The sequence below is a fragment of the Emys orbicularis genome, chromosome 5 (genome assembly GCF_028017835.1).
Source record: "Emys orbicularis isolate rEmyOrb1 chromosome 5, rEmyOrb1.hap1, whole genome shotgun sequence".
NCBI lineage: Eukaryota > Metazoa > Chordata > Testudines > Emydidae > Emys > Emys orbicularis.
The window spans coordinates 116,060,993-116,083,836 of record NC_088687.1 but is presented as its reverse complement, the minus strand read 5'-3'; the positions used below and the strand labels follow the sequence as shown (position 1 = coordinate 116,083,836).

At 39.4% G+C, this 22,844-nt stretch overlaps 1 protein-coding gene across 1 annotated transcript; it reads left to right on the top strand.

Annotated features, from left to right (window-relative positions):
• The first annotated feature begins 1,852 nt into the window (after positions 1-1,852).
• Positions 1,853-5,136, top strand: C1QTNF7 (C1q and TNF related 7). The gene is made up of 2 exons (XM_065405575.1): positions 1,853-2,126; positions 4,505-5,136. Exons 1-2 carry the CDS (start codon positions 1,853-1,855, stop codon positions 5,134-5,136), a joined length of 906 nt encoding a protein of 301 aa, XP_065261647.1.
• Positions 5,137-22,844: the final 17,708 nt, after the last annotated feature.

The following is a 22,844-nucleotide window of genomic DNA, read 5'->3' as shown; positions in this document are numbered from 1 at the left end:
TTTACCCTCGCGCCCTCTAGTTGCTGTGCATGCACTCCCAAAGCCGCCACTCTGTCATCTTATGGGCTTCTTTAGTTCTACCTGCTGAGGATGCGTTGGTCATGTAGCTCTGAGAACTGGACAAGTGGAGTTGTTCCTTTTTATCCAGCTGATCTCAAACATAAAAGAGAGCCCACTCGTATTTAATGAACCATGCTCTTAAATGCAAAGGGTCATATTCTTCCCTGATTTAGACCCTGTATGATTCTGTTAACTTCAGTAGGGCTGCAAGTGGTATAAATCGGAACAAAATTTAATCCAAAGTCTCAAGTGTTGGTTGCTAATTACCATCAACAGTTAGGTGCTTATTGCAAGAGCAATAAGTGACATCTGTTAACCTAATTGTTAGAGATCTACTGTGTCTGCAGTGGCTGTTGACCCATACTGTAGGTGCCATCAAATTTCAATAAAGTTCTTAGTATAGTCTCCTTGCCATTTTTGATATGGGATTGTGTATGACAATCAAGAGACACAATAGCCATAAGGGATCTGGAGCATTTCTCTTTTGCTCAAAAAACAGGTATTTGGTTCTTTTATCAGTCTCCACTAACACCTGACCATATGCTCTTTCTCTCTCTCTCTCCATTGCCATTCCATTTCATTTTATATTTGGTAAAATAACTATGATCTGTAGTAAAATTTGTAGTTATCTGGTGACCCAGTGAAAAACCTTTTTCTCCCAACTGAGCTGATCTGGGCCTGCTACACACCAAAGGAAAACTCATGAATTATAGAGGACTGTAAATGGCTCTGGTTTTACAAATAAATTATCGCATGACGAACTAGTATGTCCAACAGGGTGCCTAGATATTGTGGAGACAGGTGAGTGAGATGTGGATTTCTCTGGGAAAGTAGTCTGATTCTTTGTGCAATTTGCCTGAGTATGTATTTCCTTATAATAAAGTCGTAGATAGAATCAAATAAATCCGTTTATATACTGTCATAATAAAGCCGTAGATAGAATCAAATAAATCCATTTATATGCTGTCATTCCATTTCCTTTTTTTTTTTTTTTTTTTTTGCCAGAAACTAGAAGACTGATTTTCTTGTAAGCTGTAAATTAGCACTGCAGAGATGGATAATTCCACATAAATACTCTGATCTGGACACTCTACTTCCAGAATCACAACTCATACTAGTTTCAGGCCAGTCAATCATGGGTAACACTGATTTAGGACATTGTTGTATGGCAGCAGGTTACTATTGTAAGCTGTTTCTTCTTCCATCATATAGTATATTATAAAACCAAAAAGCACAACTTTAAAAATCTCTGATTATTTAATCTTGAAGACAGGAACTAGTAAAACAGAATATTCTTGTGAAAGCATGTTGGGAGACTATGCAATGTAATCAGTTTGTATCACATTCAGAACCAGACTTGAGAAAAGTGTGAACAGTCTATTCTATTCAGACTTGACTCACAACCGGAGAGTAGCTGGCTGATTCTTCCTCAATTATCACAGTGAAATAGTTAACTGTACTGTAAACATCAGAATCTAGAGTTAAATTCCCATTCTCTTAACTGACTTCACACCTCTTTTAAGGATATTGTTTTTATCTGTCTGTAGTCTGTATGACACACTGCATCAATTCAGATTTGGAAGATTTTCTTTACATAAAAGAAGGCTTGAAAATTAAATGAAATCTTTAAATTCTGCAGAAACTGGTGGGGCCACCACAGCAGTGCTAGTTCAGTGTGCTGCTCTGCATTGGCTCAATCCATATTATGTTTAGGATTTTAAAAGTGTGAAGTATATATGCCTATAATCTAAATAAAAACAAGCTGAAGGCTTGAATGACAAGATATGCATTCATGGTCTGTATATATGTATTTTTTCCAGAGCCAAGGATGTTTGCGTTGCTTTATGTTACAAGTTTTGCCATCTATACAAGTGGACAATCTCTTCACAACCAGCTCAAAGGAGAAAATTACTACGCGAGATATATTTGTAGCATTCCTGGCTTGCCGGGCCCTGCAGGTCCCCCCGGAGCTAATGGATCACCAGGGCCTCATGGGCGTATTGGTCTTCCAGGAAGAGATGGTAGAGATGGCAGGAAAGGAGAAAGGGGAGAAAAAGGGAATGCAGGTATTGAATATTTATGCTAACTAATGGAAAAAACAAAAAAAAAGAAACCAACAACCCAGGACCTTCTCCTGGAACTTACTGTATTTTTTTAAGTTTTATTTATCAGTGACTTCCTGAGCATAAAATACTAGCAAATATAAATGTAAGATACTGTTGTTATGTATGTAACAAAAAATGACAAATTATATCAGATTTAAACCCATAAAACAAGAACATTGAATCTCCAGGGGGAAACTTCATTATTATTATTTTTCTCACAGATAAAAACTATCAGTAACTTAAAGTTAAAACATTACAGGGATGTTGTAATTATCCAAAAAACAAATATTACAAACACAGGACTCAGACTTGAGGTGAAACTTAAAAGAAATCCAAACAAGTTAAGAAAATAAATACAGTTAGTGTACCCAAGCAACTTCTGAAATGATACCATTTAATAACCATGCAATTAAGATTAGAATATCATAGTTTTGTAGTTCTGGATTAGATTAAACTGACTTTTAAAGACACATTAGATTTTCTATTTTTTCCCTCATGGCGTCAAGGTTGTTTAGTCAGCAGAAGGATTAAAGGGTTAAAAAACATACCTTATAGCGATAAGCTAAGTAGATCTTGTGCTATCAAGTCTAACAGAAGGTTAAGGGTGTGATGTGGTTCGGTCACAGAGACCCCCTTGGAACTGTCACCTGATGTGCTGAGATTATCTCTGAACCCGTTTTCCCTGCCAGCTTGGGACTCCAGAACCCTGTCTTGTTGAGCCAGACACACTACAGGTCTGTCGCATCTTACGCGCATTTAACATGCGTGATTTCAGCTTTATGCGGTCGGCAAAAACAAAACAAAAAAAAAGAGAAAAATAACAATGTTAATATTGTACCTGTAGTGCGGGCGATTCCGCCCGCCATTACACTCAATGTAATTTTGACTATACGCGATTTTCGCTTTACACGCTGACTGCGGAACGTAACCCCAGTGTAAGATGCGACAGACCTGTACTCGGCTGCAACACAGAGCCAGGGTCTGAACCACGTTCCCAAAGCTGCAGGCTTTAACTGAAAACCACTCAGCAGGTACTTTTAAAATTAAAATTGGATGTTTTTCTAAATGATCTGCTCTAGGAATTGTTTTTGGGAAGTTTTTATGGCCTGTGCTATACAAGCGATCAGAATAGATGATAGCAGTGGTCCCTCCTGGCCTTGGAATAAATGCATCTTTGAAAACATAGGTAACTATTACAGTATAATATGTATAGTATAATATAGACATAAGAAAATACAGTTTAATAGATTGAGTTCAGTTGAGAAAACTATTTAATACTTGGTTTTCACATGTCTATGCCATACAGCAGCGGTCCCCAAACTTTTGAGGGTCTTGCCCCCCATTACTTCTGTCTGCGCCCCCTCGTATCCACCCTGGAGCCAGGAGTGGAACCACGGCTCGGGGTGTGTGTGTGTGTGTGTGTGTGTGTGTGTGTGCAGCGTGGGGTAAGGGGGCCGAGGCTGAGGCCACAAATGGGGGTCGGTCTGGGGCCAGGAAGCGGGGCCGCAGCCAGGGAGCTGAGGCTGGAGGTGGGGGCTGGAGTGGAGTTACAACCGGTCTGTGGTGGGGGCCGGCAGCCGGGCCCATGGCCAGATGTGGCTCAGCTCCTAGCCTGGCCCCCAACAGAGCTGTGGCCAGCAGCCGAGGCTGGGGGCAGGCATGGGGCTGGGAGCGGAGCCAAGTGAGGACTGGGCTGGGCACCGGGCCAGGAGCCATCAATGTGTCTGGGGGTGGTACCAGAGCAGAGCTGGGGGCAGGGAGGGGCTGGGTGGTGCTCCCCCCTTCCTCCGCACCCCCCCCTCCGTGGGGGCTGGCCCGGGCCCCGCCATGCCATCTTGGATGTTCCTCCACTCCCCCCTAGGGGGCACTCCAAGACCTGTGCCATACAGTAACGAAGTTTTAAAGAACTTCCAGTCTAAAAAATATAAGCTATTTCCTGTCAATAGTGACATAACTTACTAATAGAATTTTAAAGCTCTTATGGCTATGTCCTGTCATTGTTCTGCACACAGAACTTCCAGTAAGAATAATGGGAGTTTTACCTTTAAATAAACAAATGCCAGATTAAGGTCCTTAGTATTTTACCCTTGTTTGACATCTGATGAATTTTATGCATTGTCAGTGCGCACACACAAAAAATATAGACATGTTTTTAAAATCTCAAATTCCATTCTAACTGTGGGGTGTTTTTGAAAATCTGACAAGGATTACACCAAACCAGTTTCATTATGTATTTAATTTTATTCAAACATATCCAGTAGCCCATGCAATTATTTGCTTTGTCACCTACAAAAGGAGATTGCGTATGTAATAATTAATAATATAAAATGTTCTTCAAGGTTTAAGAGGCAAGAGTGGACCTTTAGGAACAACTGGAGATAAAGGAGACCCAGGACAGTCTGGTAAAAAAGGACCTACAGGATTGGTTGGTGCCAAAGGTGAAGTGGGTCCAGCTGGACCACCTGGACATAAGGGAGATAAAGGAGACCGAGGAGAACAAGGTGTACCAGGGATCTGTAAGTGTGGAAGGATAGTGCTGAAATCTGCCTTTTCTGTTGGCATCACTACGAGCTACCCAGAAGAAAGATTACCAATCGTATTCAATAAAGTCCTTTTCAGTGAGGGTGAGCATTACAATCCTTCCACAGGGAAGTTTATATGTGCCATTCCAGGGATCTATTACTTCTCTTATGAAATCACCTTAGCAAATAAGCATCTTGCAATTGGGCTGGTTCATAATGGGAAATACCGAATAAAGACATTTGACGCTAACACAGGAAACCATGACGTAGCTTCTGGATCCACGGTGATCTATCTTCAGGCAGAAGATGAAGTGTGGCTTGAGATCTTCTACACTGACCAAAATGGTCTCTTTGCAGATCCCACTTGGTCAGACAGCTTGTTTTCTGGATTTCTCTTATATGTTGATACAGATTATCTCGATGCCTTATCTGATGACGATGAACTGTGATATGGGAGATGTCAAAACATCTCCAAACAAACTAGACAATCTGACACAGGATTTGATTTGGAGTGTATAGGAGACAAAACAATAATGATATGAGCTTGAATTTTATTTTTGTTTTGATGGGACCACAAATCAAATGTGGAAGAAGGTTTCTAGCCTCTATGCAGGACATTTTACCAAAGAGCAGGGATAACAAAATTAATAATATACTAATGAATGACTGTCACTCCAGACCCGGATCCTCTTAAAGATTATGTTTATAATAATATTTAAACAAATTTAAGATAATGTACATCAAATTTTATATAAAATATATTGAGTTGTGAAGTGACAGAGTGGTATTGACTTATTAAACCTCTGGATACTTTTGTATTTGTTATTAAAGGAAAATTGAATGCCTGACATCACTAACAGCCTTGGTCATTCTAGGGAGGTAAATATTTAAGAGATACATGTGATAAGAAATTTAGAAGTAGAATGAAATAATACAGTAATGGCCATTTGAGAGTGATGGACCCTGAAAAGACCATTACTTTACTTCAGTCAGATACCAACACTAACAAAAGACATATAGAGCCAGATGACTTCTGAACGGAGCCATGCAGATTTACACCAGCTGAGAATCTGGCTCAATTACATTAATTAAAAGGAGACCAGAACCAAGGGTCTGTATCCAATAAATTGATTAAAAACTGACTAACATAGTGAACTCAAAAAGTAATTGTAAATGGGGAATCATCATCCAATGTGGGTGTTTCTAGTGCAGTCCCACAGGGATCTGTTCTTTACAAACGTTATTCAATATCTTCTTCAGTGATCTGGAAGAAGATATAAAATCACCGCTGGCAAAGTGTGCAGATGACACAAAAATCAGTAGAGTAAAAATAATGATTAGGATAGTTCCACAGAGCAATTTAGATCCGATGATAAGTTGGGCTTACCTGAACAATATGCATTTTAATACAGACAAATGCAGTGTCATAAGTCTAGGGGGTTGGGGGTGGGAAAGGTCGGTCACACTTGCAGGATGGGGAACTGTCTCCTGGAAAGCAGTGACTCTGAAAAGGACTTTTGGGCCATGATGGATAATCAACTGAACATGAGCTCCCAGAGCAATGCTGTAACTAAGAGGGTTAATGTGATCTTGGGATGTATAAGCAGGGGAATATCAAATAGGAGTAGGAAGGTTATAGTACCTCTGTATGCTTATAAAACCATTTCTCGAATACTGTGTCCAGTTCTAGTGTCAACACTCAAAAAAAGGGCTCAGCATGAGACACAAGAATGATTTGAGGTTTGGAAAATCTACATTAAAGTGAAAGTTTTAAGAAAGTCAACCTGTTTAGGTTATCAAAGAGAAAGCTATGAGGTGACTTGATCACAGTCTTTAACTACCTGCGTGGGGAGAAAAATTTTGGTAGCAGAGGTAATTTAATCTAGCAGACAAAGGCATGACAAGATCCAATGGCTGAAAACTGAAGCTAGATAAATTCAGACTGAAAAAAAAAAGGCACGATTTTAAACAGTGAGGGTAATTAATCATTGGGACTACTTGTTGTGGTGGGTTCTCCATCACTAGAAATCTTTAAAATAAGATCAGATGTTTTTCTAAAAGATAAACTCTAGCTCAGCTAGAAGTCATGGGCTCGATGCAGGAATTATTGGGCAAAGTTTTATGCTCTGTGTTATGCATGAGGTCAGATTAGATGATCAAAATGGTCCTTCTAGCCTTAATATATCCTAACTCCATTGAGGTCAGTGGCAAAACTCCCATTAACTTCATTCGCAAGAGGACTTGACCCAAAGTCCTTCCAATTAGTATTGCAGCTTCTCCAAGTGCTGAAACCAAAAACGTTCTCATGGTAATTACATGGAGACACACTGTAATAAACTATGGTAATGGGTTTATTTGCAAGAGCAACACACGCTCATGTGACGCGCTGGTCAAAAATTTTTCTATTTTTTTTTTTATGGAGAATTGGGTTTTCAACTAAAAATTTGTCAAGGAAAGTGCCTGATTTCTGTGAAATTTTTTTGCTTTTTGGCCAAAAAGCGTTTGGTTTTTGGAAACTTGTTTTTTTCAATGAGAAGTTGAAATTCCATGGAAAAATACCCATTTTCTGACCAGCTCTATTTACATGTTTAGGATCCAATAATTAAACTGAGTTTATTACAAATAAATAGTCAGTTGAAGAGGTGTTGACAGTATCATAGTAGCAACTCTGTAGTTAAGGTTTAGTGATGTCTCTTTTATTTTAAGTCCCTGTGCTCAGCTACTTATAATTTTCTCAAATTCTTTTTGGGCTGAAACTTTTCACTCTTTGCCTTAGCCCAGAGATGACTTTTAATGGAAACTCTGAAGAAAATTTAGAGTTTTCTGAAGGTGAACAAAAAACTCGGGCTTCAGTTATTTTGTAAAAAATTCATTTGGACTTTTACAACTAGATATCTCAAAATTAGCTTTGTTTTAATTCAATAATGCATGCTTTCCCTTGTTTGAAAAAAGATGGATCTGAATGTAACTTTCTTTACTGATTTCAGCACATACCAAAGTATGATGTTCTGAGTAGTCATAGATTCAGATATGAGTATTCATAGATTCAGATACTTTTTTCTGTGAACGTTCTCTTAGCCTCAAACAACTCTACATGACTGTATAAGAATGGTGAGACCTTTCTAGCCATCATTCAGTCAAGGTATATGTACCTGCTGAAGTTAGACTTGTTATCCAGGGTGAGTTTTCCTAATGCATCCTTTTTCTGTAAGAGTAATCTTTTCAACTTTTCCTGCACAACGAGCATTTTAAGGATGATTTATATCTGACGTGCCTTTATTTGAGTTTTAGAGGATTCTTGATTAATTATGATAAATCACGGAAGTCTTGGTATGTTGCAACTAGAAAGCCATTGACTGGATACTTGAAAAAGATTAGCTGCCTTGGTCTGAGCATACCTGATATTGTCTAAAAATTTTCAAAAGTTAAGCAGAGCTGGGCCTGTATCGGAAACCTTCATAAAAAAATCAAAATAGGATAAATGAATGGGATGGGTGGTAATGAAGAGAAAGAATACTGAAGATTCAGAAGCAGAGCTTTAATTTGAACAGTTTGGTGCTACCATAAAATATTGTGGTTAAAGGAAAGATAAACAAAACCATATGATACCTGAAAGAAGAAAGGATGGTTATTGGACACTTCTCACATTTCCACATAGCTCAGCATGGATTATGGGTCACATAAGGCCATCTTCACACAAAGAAAGAGAAGAAAAGATGGAATGGTTTCAGGATCCTCATCTTGAATACTTGAGAATCATCAAGCAGCAGTTTTGGTAAGAAACCATAGTAAAAAACAAGAGTTTCCCATCTAGAACACTCTGCTCACTGGTCAGACTTGTTTCAATGTGTAGCACCTTCTTGGAATGTTCTGATCCCCAATAATGGTACAGTCCACTGGCTGCTCCCTTTGAAGTGATTCTGTAACTCATTTTAGTGCCAGTGGGCCAGGCTTCATTAAGCTCTTTCATTTGATGGCAGGACTTCTGAATATGCAGTGCCTCCTTCTAGTAGTCAGGTGAATAAATCCATGCACAAACCCTATTACCTCTAGGATATTAACGTATTTAAAAGGAATCTAGGACCAGTTGATCATAAGAAGAAACAAATAATTTAATAGGGGAAAGGACTCGGCTAAATTAAACTGAGCCAGGAGCCGGTGAACAGAGGGGGGCCAGGATCCATTGCTGTCTCTGGCATCATTATGCCAGCCACAAGGCAACTGACCAGGCTGAGAGCCCAGAAGTAGGAGCAGGTCAAGGATACCGCTCCTACTGGCAGCTGAGCCAGAACTTGGAGAAAGGCAGAACCAAGAGTGGTTCCCTGGCCACAGGAGCAACATAGGCCCCTCCCCCCATGCCTCCATGGGAAGGGCAGCGACCCCAAAGGCCTGGGCCCTCTCTGACCCCCAGCCCCTTGCCTATTCTTATATTCTTTCATCTCCACGTTGGCTTTTTTGGAAGGATGAGGGCCTCAGTTTCAGATTTTGTCCCAGACCCTCTAAATCTTTTGTGTGGCTCTGCCATCACTTGGAGAGAGTTCTTACAGAGACAGAAAAACGCCTTCCGTCACTGTTGTCTGCATCTACACTACGGGGTTACAGCAGCATAGCTATGGCACCACACCTATGTTGATGTAGCACCCTGCAGTGTAGATATGGCTAGAAATTACAACAGAATTGGGCTTGTAACCCCATAGAAATCATAATTCAATGGGAGCAGGATTGGGTCCAAACCTATATACAACAAAAAACATTGATAACTTTGCTTAATTTCAACTTACTTTTTCCAAAATGGCCAGTGCATGAGTTTACAAGGCGATTTAACTGTTTGGAAAGTTTGTAGGCACGGTAACAAACCAATTTTGAGCTATTGAGAAAAGTTAGGCAAATATAAACTTCAAACTAGGGAAACTTTTTACTAACCAATAACTCAAAAACTGCATGACTGGTTTTCTTCAGAAACTCTGCAGAACTATTCTCCTTTGCCATCAAATTTGCTAATTTTCAGGCAAAACCAGTTTTCCAAGCCAAAGTTATTGGGGGGGGGGGACTAAAATAGGGCTTTATAAGTTTTACATTGTTTTGTTTTTTAGTGCAGTTATGTAACAAAAAAACCCCAAAAACTGACGTTTGTACGTTGCGCTAAAGAGATTGCACTTCAGTACTTGTATGAGGTGAATTGAAAAATACTATTTCTTTTATCATTTTTACAGTGCAAATATTTGTAATAAAAATAATATTAAGTGAAAGCGCAACTTACAAATGTCGGTTTTTGGTTGTTGTTTTTTGTTACATAACTGCATTCAAAACCAAAACAATGTAAAACTTTAAAGCCTACAAGCCCACTCAGTCCTACTTCTTGTTCAGCCAATCGCTCACACAAACAAGTTTGTTTACATTTATGGGATATAATGCTGGCAACTTCTTATTTACAATGTCATCTGAAAGTGAGAACAGACATTCACATGGCACTTTTGTAGCTGGCATTGCTAGGTATTTACGTGCCAGATATGCTAAACATTCGTATGCTCCTTCACGCTTTGGCCACCATGCTTCCATGCTGATGACGCTCGTTTAAAAAAGTAATGCGTTAATTAAATTTGTGACTGAACTCCTTGGGGGAGAATTGTATGTCTCATGCTCTGTGTTTTACATGCATACTGCCATATATTTCATGTTATAGCAGTCTCGGATGATGACCCAGCATGTTGTTCGTTTTAAGAACACTTTCACTGCAAAATGCAAAGAAGGTACCAATGTGAGATTTCTAAAGATAGCTACAGCACTTGACCCAAGGTTTAAGAATCTGAAGTGCCTTCCAAAATCTGATTGGGATAGGGTGTGGAGCATTCTTGCAGAAGTCTTAAAAGAGCAACACTCCAATGCAGAAACTACAGAACCCAAACCACCAAAAAAGGAAATCAACCTTTCTGCTGGTGGCATCTGACTCATGATGAAAATGAACATGTGCTGGTCTGCACTGCTTTGGATCGTTATCGAGCAGAACCCATCATCAGTATGTCCTCTGGAATGATGGGTGAAGCATGAAGGGACATATGAATCTTTAGCGGATCTGGCATGTAAATATCTTGCAACATTGGCTAAAACAGTGCCATGGGAACACCTGTTCTCACTTTCAGGTGACATTGTAAACAAGAAGCGGGCAGCATTATCTCCTGCAAATATAAACAAACTTGTAAACAAAAAGGGACGTGCTGGCCACCGCTTCCCACAGCTCCCATTGGCCGGGGACAACGAACCACGGCCCCTGGGAGCTGTGGGCGGCCGTGTATGCGGACGGTCAATGTAAACACTGTCTCACGGCCTGCCAGCAGATTACCTTGACGGGCCACAAGTTGCCCATCACTGGCATAAACTTTGCATCTCTGATCTTGGTTGGGGCCTCTAGGTATTAGTCTAAAGCTAATTAGTATTGCAAATATTTGTAAGGTTAAAAAAAACCAAACTGGGGAAAAAGTGATTTTTAAAACAACCAACCTTTCAGACATTCTTTATTTAATGTCAAGTAACAAAAAAGGGCACAATCCCAACTATATTATATATTAATGTATACACAATCCCAACTCTTTTCCTTTGCTGGACACTTTTAACATACATACAAAATTAAAAGACTTCATTAAAGTAATCTTCTAATGGATAAGAAGAGTAAGTTAATTTGCATAGGTAAGTTTATTTTCTTCACTGTTTCAGTACCTATGGTAGTCAAAACCATATGGCTTATATAGCTACTACATAAGTCTTTTCAGCAGCAATATATGACTATTCCTAAACAATTTCACATGATACTCTAACATTCTCCAGTACAGTTGGAAAAAGATGATAGTGAATATATAGTGCAAAAGATTACATACATTCTTCAAATTGTTTTAAAACTATCTAAAGTGCTTAGATGGGTGTCAGTATAAAACCCTAAATTACATAGTGTAAAATCTTAAAGAGAACCAGTGTGCCATGCCCCTTATTGTGTATGTTTTAATAGTTGGTGTGGCTATTTGTACAGTATTTTATTTGTATTTATATTTCATAAATCATATAGTGAGTTTGGTTAGTTAATATATAGGGGAATATATATACTCATACATTTAATTTAGCAATTTGTATATACAATATATACCATTTGACTACATTGATGTTTGACTAGGCAATTTGTTTGAATTGATAAGTGGTAACTTTAATGTGGAAGCATCCAGTTCACTTTTACAAATCTGTTTGAAATGTATCTAGTTCAATAAGTAATATACGTGAATTAGGTGATAAATATGGTTGAGAAAGCAATATATCAGAATCAGTAGGTGATATGACCCACTGAACTTCATCTGCACTATACCATTTAATAGGTATATCTTTTCCTATGAGTAATACATTCTTTTCAAATGTAAAGTATAGCAGTTTCAGTATAAACTATTTAAAATTCACCAAGCAGTGCATTTATTTTAGTATGATCTATGCATTTAGGAGCAATACACATTAAAATTCAGTTACTTAAACCCACATTCCAGGCTGCAGATGTCACAGTATTTTTGAATTTTAAGAGAAATTATTCTTCCTCACATTGTATTCACAGAAACTCCACGTACTTTCAGGAAGTTCTCAGTAATGTATTTGTCTTGGAGATATGAGCAATATTGACTCATGGAAACTGTCACATAATGCTCTATGGAACAAAGTCAGACCTGACAGTTCTGAAGGCGTAACCATATCGGTCATTGAATGGTTAAAACCCTTTTTCCTATAAACTGAAAAGTTTATAGGAAAAAGGTTATAGGAAAACTATAGGTTACCTCAGGTTAATTATAGACACCTGAGTCCAGTTAAGGGCAGCCTATAACCTTTAAAAACCATCTCCGTTGCAGGCATGCAGAGACAATGGTGGCCCTGAGCAACCAGTCCTACAGGATGAACTTTTGCCGGAGGAGCAGGTGTTACCTCAGGAGGATACTTTGTCTGCTGTTACTTTCTCATGCTCCCCATTTGACAATTCTGTGACCCCCCAGCTCCTCCAGTTCCAGAGGATTTTTAATCCTATCAAGACCTACTCGGGAGAATGCTTTGGGCATACAAGCTGAACTGGTCCAATAGAATACCCACAGACTGTTGGATGTTCTTCAGGTGCTGCCCCTGGCAGAGTAGCCCTCCCTATTAATGAGGCCTTTGGAGCCACCAAAGACCCTATGGCACACAACAGCTTCCTTAGCTCCTACAGCTAAGTATGCAGACAAATTTTACCGTGTCCTGATGCAAGGCTTTGAGTTCTTTTATTCGCATCCTTCCGCAAACTTCCTGGTAGTTACAGCTGCCCATGAGAGGTGTGTCAATGAAGATTTAAATTAACTCCCCACCCCCAAAAGCCCAAGATTCTTTATTTGTTGGGGGGAGAAATTTATTCTACCTACACTCCCCAGATGTGTATAGTGAACCAGCAGGCACTGTTGGCTAAATTTGATTTTGTGAACTGACATAACTCGGGTATAGCAAACTATAGAGGACTTCCCCTTTGATGGTCATTTTTTGTTTTCTGACAAAAAAGGCAAGACTTTGCATCCATTTAAGGATTCTTGTGCTACCCTTCTCTCATGCTACACTACACCCAGCTCCCAAAAGACATCAGTATAGCCTCCGTATAGCAACAGTACTACAGGCAGTCCTTTTATGCTTCAAAGCAATATGATTTTTCCAGGAGAAAACAGACACAAAGAAGGAGGTCCTCCATCTCCAATTCAAATCATCTGGCTTGTCCTCAATGATCTGTTGGGCAGCAGCCAGTGCATTTGATTTCTCTCTTGAGGACAGCAATACAGTTGTCTCTGATCTTCCAGCTATCTTTCTCCACCCTCCCCTCCTGCCCCCCCCCTGACCATCTGGGGACAGATTGTCCCACTTCCTCAATGCTTGGGAAGCCATAAGGATGAACAAGCAGGTCCTAAGCACTGTGAGACTAGGATACCATGTCCCTTTTCATGGACCCTTCTCATGAATCAGAGCTTGTTCAAGAAGTTCAGACTGTTCACTCTAGGGAACATAGAAGAAGTTCCCCTTCAACATCATGGAAAGAGTTTTTATCATACTTTCTGATCCCCAAGTCCAAGGGAGGTCTAAGACCCATAGTGGACCTTCGGAAATGCAACAATTAATCAAATACATGAGAGTTTGCATGGTTTCCCTAGCATGGATTCTTCCTTCCCTGGATCTCGATTTGCTGCCCTCGAGCTTGGGGTCACATACTTCCGTGGGCAGGGCTGCCAAGTCACAGACACACCACTATCAGTAGGACACCACTATCAGTATACAGTATTTCCTTTTGGCCTGTCATAGGACCCCTGTGTACTTACAAAATGCCTGGCAGTTGTGGCAGCCTTTTTGAGGAGTTAGGGAAGGAAGTTCATGTCTTCTCTTATCTGGACGATTGGCTGCTGTAAGGCAGATCCGAGCATCAGTTTCTTCAGTGTGTCCAGTTCATGGTCAGTCTCTTCAACCATCTGGGACTTATTCTAAACAAATAAAATAAACTTTGGTTCCTGCACAGAGAATTGAGTTCATTGGGGCCCTACTCAGTTATACAAATTCAATGGTCTTTCTTCCTCAAGGTAAGTTTCAGTCCATTCACCAGTAATGCCTGTCTTTTAGGCCACATCCTTCCCCCACAGATTGGATAGGTCTGACACTAATACGCCACATGGCCTTATGTACCAGTGTGATGATGCATATACAGGAGAGTGTGATGGGTTGCATTAACTACTTTGAGCGCCCCCCGATGCCTGGGCACAGTGTTGCTGTTTTCTTCAGCTCCTTACACACCTTGCAGACTATCAGTTGGTCTCTGCAGGTCTTCTCTGGCTGGATCACACAGTTCAAATCCTTTCTAGGGTACAACAAACAAACTCAAATAGAAACAGTTCCTTGCCCTTCAGGATCAATTATAACTAAAATAGTTTCTTGCCCATCTGGGATGAATTAGACTCATAGACTTTAAGGTCAGAAGGGACCATCGTGGCCACAGAACCTCACTCACCCCTAACTTCTGGCTGAGTTAATGAAGTCCTCAAATCATGGTTTAAAGATTTTGTTACAGAGAATTCACCATTTACACTACTTTGAACCTGCAAGTGACCTGTGCCCCATGCTGCAGAGGAAGGCGAAAAACCTCCAGGGTCTCTGCCAATCTGACCCGGGGGGAAATTCCTTCCTGACCCCAAATATGGCGATCAGTTAGACCCTGATCATGTGGGCAAGACCCACCAGGCAGATAGCTGGGAAAGAATTATCTGTAATAACTCAGAGCCCTCCCCGTCTAATGTCACATCTCTAGCCATTGGGGTTTTTTGCTACTGTCAGTTGCCAGTGGGCCACATGCCATGGTAGGCAATCCCATCATACCATCCCCTCCATAAACTTATCAAGCTCTTGAAACCAGCTAGGTGTTTTCCCGCCACTGCTCCTCTTGGAAGGCTGTTCCAGAACTTCACTCCTCTGATGTTTGAAAACCCCTTCGCCTTATTTTGAGCCCAAACTTGATGATGGCCAATTTATATCCATTTGTTCTTGTGTCCACATTGGCGCTTAACTTAAATAACTCCTCTCCCTTGCTAGTATTTATCCCTCTGATGTGCTTATAGAGAGCAATCATATCTTTTGGTTAGGCTAAACAAGCCAAGCTCATTGAGTCTCCTCTCATAAGGTAGGTTTTCTGTTCCTCGGATCATCCTAGTAGCTCTTCTCTGCACCTATTCCAGTTTGAATTCATCTTTCTTAAACATGGGAAACCAGAATTGCACAGTCTTCCAGATGAGGTCTCACCAGTGACTTAGAATCATAGAATATCAGGGTTGGAAGGGACCTCAGGAGGTCATCTAGTCCAAGCCCCTGCTCAAAGCAGGACCAATCCCCAACTAAATCATCCCAGCCAGGGCTTTGTCAAGCCTGACCTTAAAAACACTTCCCTGTCTCTACTAGAAATACCTCGCCTGGTGCATCTTAGGACTGCATTAACGTTTCTCATGGCCACATCACATTGATGGCTCATAGTCATTTTGTGTTCAACCTATACATGCAGGTCTTTTTCTTCTCTGTCACTTTCAACTGATAAGTCCCCTGTTTATCGCAAAAATTATTGTTGTTAGTCTCAAACTGCATGACCTCGCACTTTGCACTATTAAATTTCATCCCATTTCTATTACTCCAGTTTACAAGGTCATCCAGATCTTCTTGTATGATATTCTGGTCCTCCTCCATATTGGCAATACCTCCCAACTTTGTATCAGCTGCAAATTTTATTAGCACACTCTCACTTTTTGTGCCAAGTCAGTAAAAAGATGTTAAATAAGATTGGTCCCAAGACTGACCTCTGAGAAACTCCATTAATAATCTCCTTCCAGCCTGACAGTTCATCTTTCAGTATGACCTGTTGTAGTCTCACCTTTATCCACTTTTCAATTCTCTCATTAATCCTCATCTTCTCCAAGTTAACTAATAATTTCCCATGTGGAACTGTATCAAATGCCTTACTGAAATCCAGGTAGATTAGATCTACTGCATTTCCTTTGTCTAAAATAATCAGTATCTTCTCAAAGAAGGAGATCAGGTTGGTCTGGCATGATCTACCTTTTTTAAAACAATGTTGTATTTTATCCCAATTACCATTCACCTCTATGTCCTTAACTACTTTCTCTTTCAAAAATTTTCATAGTAAATCAGCAGGGTTCCTCACACATTCCTGCCCTTGACTGTGGCCAGAAACAGGTCCTCCCTGGCCTGGTTCCTTTGGCTGCGCCGTAGGGAGCATCCTTCCTTACTCCACGAGCTCCAACCAGGAACTGTCTTGCAAGAAGCAGACAGCTCCTTTTGTTTCAACCTGCTGGGCCTTGATTGGCTGTTGCTGGTCACTACCCTTCTAGCTGCTGGAAGACCAGATTGCAATGGCTCCCAAAATGGCTGCTCTTGGGATGCTTCTCTAGGCAAGCCTGGAGGACTAATACTCACTGTTTTTTTTCCTCTCAGATAACTTTCCTGGAGTGGGGTACAGCAAAACATTGGGGCCGCCAGCGAGGGGCCACAAAGGCCTGGAACACCCAATCACGTACCTCCGTCAGCAGAAAGAAACCTGGTCTGGTTCAAGGGTAACATCCCTTACTCTTTTCCCATGAATCTTGCCCTTTCTATGGATTCAAGCAGGGTGACCCCATTGACCATCTTCTCTAGGGTTACTGGCCTAATGCCTTCCTTGATCATTTTTTCCAGCCAGGGAGGTAGTTATTATTTGGCTGCCTCAAGGAAGTCTGCCAGCTCTTTAACCACTTTTCTATTCTCATCAGTGAAGTCTGAGGATACTACAAATCCTATCCCCCATAGTCCTGTGGTTATGTGGTGAATGAACCCCTTTTCATTGTCTTCATTGTAATTCAACGTAAGTTGCACATCTTGTAAATCTAATCCTCCAACAGCATCAGCGGTAATCAACAGCACTGTGCTCTCGCCACTGGTAAATCTGTGCAAGACTGCTTTTCTGTCTCTTTAGGAACAGTTTTCTAGGATACACTTGCATGCATGGCCTTCAGACACAAGGACATTTTTCATCCAATCCAGCTCCCTCTTAGGATTTCTAATTATTTCTGATCACATCTTTTTTCCTACGGCCTTCAGTAAAGACTGTATGAAAGCCCATTTCTGAACCTCTTGGACCCACATCACATTGTGTGTGATGACAGCTGTTGAAGAATCATTTTTGTTGTTTTCCCCTGAGAGGTTCTCCTTTGCTTGTAGGCTAGACCTCCTTTCAGTTCCACTTTGATTAGGACCTTGCATTGCCAATTCCAAATCTCTGGTCTTGGAGAGGAGCATCTTTTCTGTTGCATTTTATCTCCTTCTTGGGCCTGCTTTTTTTTCTCTTCAGCATGGCAACTTCCCTTTCCAGGGCCTTGTTTGTCTTGTGCCTGACATTCCCTAGAGCTCAATTCCATCTTGAGGGCTGCCTGTGTACTTTCTAGTCATTCGATTCTCTTATCTCTGGTTTGGATAACCTGTGACTATTGAAGTACTTTTTCCATGAAGCTCCCTCAGCTCATTCTGTAACAGGAAGTGGTGGTGTTTGTTCATTGCCACCCTCATTTATCCTCAGGCGGGCTAACACTTGCTCTTGCTTTTTGGTTTGAGCCTGATCCAGTCCCTTGAAGAGTGTATTTCCTCTAGCTCCTGCAAGGCTACAGAATGTTAGGGTGCTGGATGTGTCCAAAATTCAGTATGTTCTCGAATGCTAACGCTTATTATTACTTACTATTTGTATTACCTTAGTGCCTAGGAGCCCTATATGTGGACCAGGACCTCATTGTGCTAGGTGCTGTACAGTTGATCTTTTAGTTAGCATCTCTTGTCAGTAGATGGGACAAATGTATCTCTTTAATTTCAATTTTTAAAGTGCCTCTTGTAAACCTACACACTATACAAAACGTAACACTACATTCAAAAAATGATTTCCACACTAAATTGCCCTACTTGCCCAATGTGATTTATATAACAAATGATCAACAATGTTTCAGACTTCAAAAAAATAGAATGAACAAATGCCTGTCAAGCTATCACTTTCCCTCGTGGAAATGTCCATCCACAAAAAATTAGCTTTTAAGAATGACCAGAAAGTCATCAAATCCTGGCTCTTACAGACCAAAGGACAGAAGTGATTTCCACAGTTCATTTGTCCTCATGAAGAACATCTTGCCAACAGCCCCCTTTCTTTTCTTTTTTTTTTTCCCAAGACAATACCACATAGAATACCACACAGAGAGGTGATTGATCAACTGGCCAGGGCCCAAACCATTTAAGGTTTTAAGGGCAAAACCAAATCCTTAATCACTTGGAAACTAATCAGCAACCAATGCAGCTCTCCAAGCACAGTACCTGTAATTCGACCATTTCTGGCAGATATTCTAGTAGTGAAAACTGAGCAAAAAATGAATGTCTTATTAGAAGAATTACTGGGTCTCTTACTGAGATTTCTATCATGTCAGAATAACATACAGCCGCCAGTTTGATGCAATCCGGATGATTTTTAGCTCTTTCTGTTTTTGTTTTGTTTTTTGTTTTTAGAGGAGGAGATCCACTAATGCTCTTCCAAGATAGTAAATTATCATGCAAAAGACAAAATAAACTCTGTTCCTCCTTGTTCACTGTCTACAGACTATTCTACTTCTGTGCTTGGAGACAGGGATCCTTTTATGTGCACTGCCCTGACTGGTGATACATTAGCTTGTGCTGAACTGAATGGTAGGATTACTGGTTGCAAATTGGAACTCCTCACACCATCTTATTTGTTCAGTAAAGGATATGCAGTCCAACAAAATGAGATGATACTGGCTTTGCAGTTGTTTTTGTAGCGCTGACTGAGATAGATGTATTATTGTTCTCAGCTTCAGGGAATTTATGCTGCTTGGATTGTGTGTTCCTCCAGTGACTAGAATCCTTGCACTGATGTGTTTCTATACAGCTTCCCATCCTTTTAAGCACCCATCACTGCTCTTTCACAGTATGAAAGTAATGTTCCCTATATAATGCAGTTCATATTTGTCCATTATTTTTAACTGTTTGCATGACTGTTTCTGGCACCAGGAAGAAATGTTGGGAGACAAACCTCTTGATAAAACAAGTTGTTTAACAAGAACTATTACAAAAATGTCATATGCTCTTTGCATTAGTTTCATAAATTATACCATCAGTCTCAGCAGTTACAGAAGATTATCTATATGCACTTTTAGAAATCTGTCTCCTGATAAAATTGCTCTCCCATTTTTGTTGTCTGTGTTCACTGTATGGTGAGCTATTCTCTGACTGTAATAGACTACTCTTTTACATATTACAAATTCATGTATCCAGCTCTATTATAATGATCTACTGTAAGTTGCTTTATTTGCTTCTTCCCGTGAGCCTGTTTTTATGATAACAGTATCTAGAAATAGGGGGGAAATCCCTCTTTCTCAATTCTGTTATTATAACTACTAGGATTTTGTGGAGATGGACTTTGGGATATTTCCTGTGGATTGCTTGCATAGGAATAAATATAGATACATCCAGTAATATGTCCTTCCCATAGCAGTGATATAATTAAATCTGGTCACACTGCAGATATTATTGCCAATGTGTACATCATAAACTTGGTTTATCAAATTCAACACAGCATGAACAGCTTGATCTGTACACCAGAGGAATAGTATATGATGGAACTCACTTAACTATTTCTATCTCAAACACATTTAAATAGCTATTATCATGTTCATTTATTTTTGTGTTTGTAAAAGTTAGGAATGGAATGAAAGATATTCCCTCTGTTTTTAAAAACTATCAGATATCTTTGAAATATCACCTCTGTTCTTGTTACTGGGATAACATTGTGGTTGGCACTCCATAAATAGATGGATAACCCATCCTCCCATTGCCTCTTTAGCAAATGGAGTCAAAGAGTATACCCCCTTTAAGAACAATGCCCTGAGATTTAGTGAACTTTTGATACCCTCCTTTTGTTTTGTTAATTGTGAAAGCATTCAAAATAATACTTGTAATAACTTTAATACAAATTAATAGTATATTTCCTGATGTTACCTCTGTTTCATAATATTACTCTTCCATGCTCAGAATATTTATTGATTAGCTCTCTAGTCATAGGGATGTAAGAAAAATGTTTTCTGTAAGTCATAGCTGCTGAGAGATTATAATTTTCTTTTTCAGTATGCTGTTTCTTCATTTTCCCAGTGCTTTTCCTAAAAATTTTGCTGAGACATATGAGTTTTGCATATCTGCACATCTTCAAAGAATGGGGGCATAGCTGTCTCCTCAGTATAGCATTGGTGAAAAATGCGCTTTCTGAAAACTTCAATGCATGAGAAAAAGAAGATGGTGTTTGGGAGCTCTTACAGACTCTGGTTTAAAGCTTTATCCTTGAATAACTTTTGTTTTATTATGATACTGTGGCATGGGAGAAATAAATTGAAGTCTGCAAAATACCTCGTAATGTCAGGATATTTTTCCTTAGGGAAAACTCTTTTTAATCCTTTGGGTCCTTTTTTTGGAGAGGAGGTGGGGAGGAGCATGGAATCCTTTGGATGATGTGACTGAATCATGAACTAATAACAAAATGGCTGTTTGGAGTATGAAGGTAAGGAAGTTTACCTGTCAAATTCTAGTCCCTTCTTGCTTGGTGTTGCCTGAATAGAATGTTCCCACTCACTTTTAATTCATGAATTTTAGAGCTTTGCCCCAGTCCAGACATACAATAGGAAACTGCATATCTGAAAACAGTAGGGCTCGACCTGGAGAAGAATATAGGTGAATATGTATGCTCAAACTTTTCTTACCTCTGCCATTTGAAAAAAATAATTGCAACCCCAGTTAAAATAAATTCTGAGATAAAGTAGGAACATACAATCTTTTTTTTTTTTTTCAATCTAAGGACTAGGGAGAAAATAGGAGTCCCAAATCTTGATTTATATTGGGGTGTCACTTATTATCCTTTTGTCCACAATTTGGCTCTAATCCTGCAAGGATGTACACATGAATAGTCTTACTGAAGTGAATATGATTATTCACATGTGTAAGTGTGTGCAGCATTGGGGGCATAATCATTTCATATATTTTACTACTTTCCCTTCCCTTTGACTGTATTTACAAAAAATAATAAAAAAATAAGCTGAGGTTTTCCTGCATTTATTTAGCAGGAAAAGATTTCCTGACTCTGTCCCTTTAAAAACAAATCACAGTGACCTTCCTTAGCAACCTTGTTGCTAAGATGGGCATTTTTGTTATGCCAGACTGTTGACTGCAACTTCAGAAGTACTGCCTAAGAAAACCCAGGTATGACTCAATTGTTTCCCTTTTGGATCTTTTAAAAAATCCCCACATTCTCCATTTTTCATTGAAGAGAGAAATGTAAGAAACAGAAACTCTCAAAGTGACTCTTATAAAGGATTCTCAAGGTAATTTAATTTTAAAAGTGCAGTTAGTGATACTCCAGTGTATTTCTGTTTTCAGCTTTAAATTGTCTAGAGATAGACAACCCTTATGCTACTGAAAAAGTTTAAATCTCTTGTATTCTAGTATAGATAAAGGCATTCAATTATGCATTATACTTTTTTAAAGACTTCTGCTATGGCACTTAATTTCAAGAAATATTAGAACAGTTATAGTAAGGACATTTTTATATGCTAAGATATCCCTTAGTCACTTTCGCCTACACACAGGACTATTTTAATTTGGTTTTCCAAAGTGATATTTATGTGCTATATATTAAAATGCTATAACTTTTCAATTTAATATTAGTAGGCCTTGAAATATATTTCATGTGAGTGGTGCAAAGAAGTTGCAGTTTTCAGTTATGTCATTATGCTTAGCAGTAGTGTGCTCTGAGCTAGTATGGAGGGAATTCATCTCTGATCTGGTGTTGAGGTTTATTCAGAAATGGAGGGAGATACAGTTTGCAACCATATAATCTGAGTTCTCATTTGGGTTTAAGAGTGCCTTAAGCAGATTTAGCTGAAATTGATTCCTTGCTGACATAAACTGAATGGCTATTAAGAGCTCTTAAACCAAAATAGTAGTTACCATACAAGGAGGTTGCACCTCTTTAGCTAAATCATTTTCTAAACAGTTTGAGTTAAATCACTACAACTTCATCATGTAGACAAAGCTTTAGACACATCTGTAAATTTCAGATTTGGCAAGAGTGAAATGCAAAGTGAACCCAGCTAAGAGTGAGAAGAAAGGGACCCCAATCTTGCAATAGACTCTATATGGACTAACAATGGGCAGTTTGTATATAATTTACAGCAATAGGCAACTTGTATACAATTTATATTTGTCAATTTGATTCACTCTGATAGGGAATTATTAAATAAACTTGCAGATATATTTTGAAGGTCCTGTGAACTGGCTACAAATAGCAGGAAATTATTTAGTTTTCAAAATCGTAAAACTGTTTTTTGAAGTGTTAAATACTTTAACATGTCACTTTAAGTTAATAGGGTCCACATGGGTGCAGAGGTGTGCCTTTGTGGAGTCTGTTGCGTGACCAGTGCATAATCATTAAATGTGTACATCTGATTATAATATAACTAATAATTCCTGTATTACTTGTGACAGCCAGGTATTGATTGCTGCAAAC

What these genes read in the sequence shown, in the direction of transcription:
- C1QTNF7 (XM_065405575.1), top strand. Translation starts at nt 1,853, where the DNA reads ATGGTCTGTATATATGTATTTTTTCCAGAGCCAAGGATGTTTGCGTTG. An exon ending in GGGAGAAAAAGGGAATGCAG is followed by an intron (nt 2,127 to 4,504) that starts GTATTGAATATT and finishes ATGTTCTTCAAG; the next exon opens with GTTTAAGAGGCAAGAGTGGA.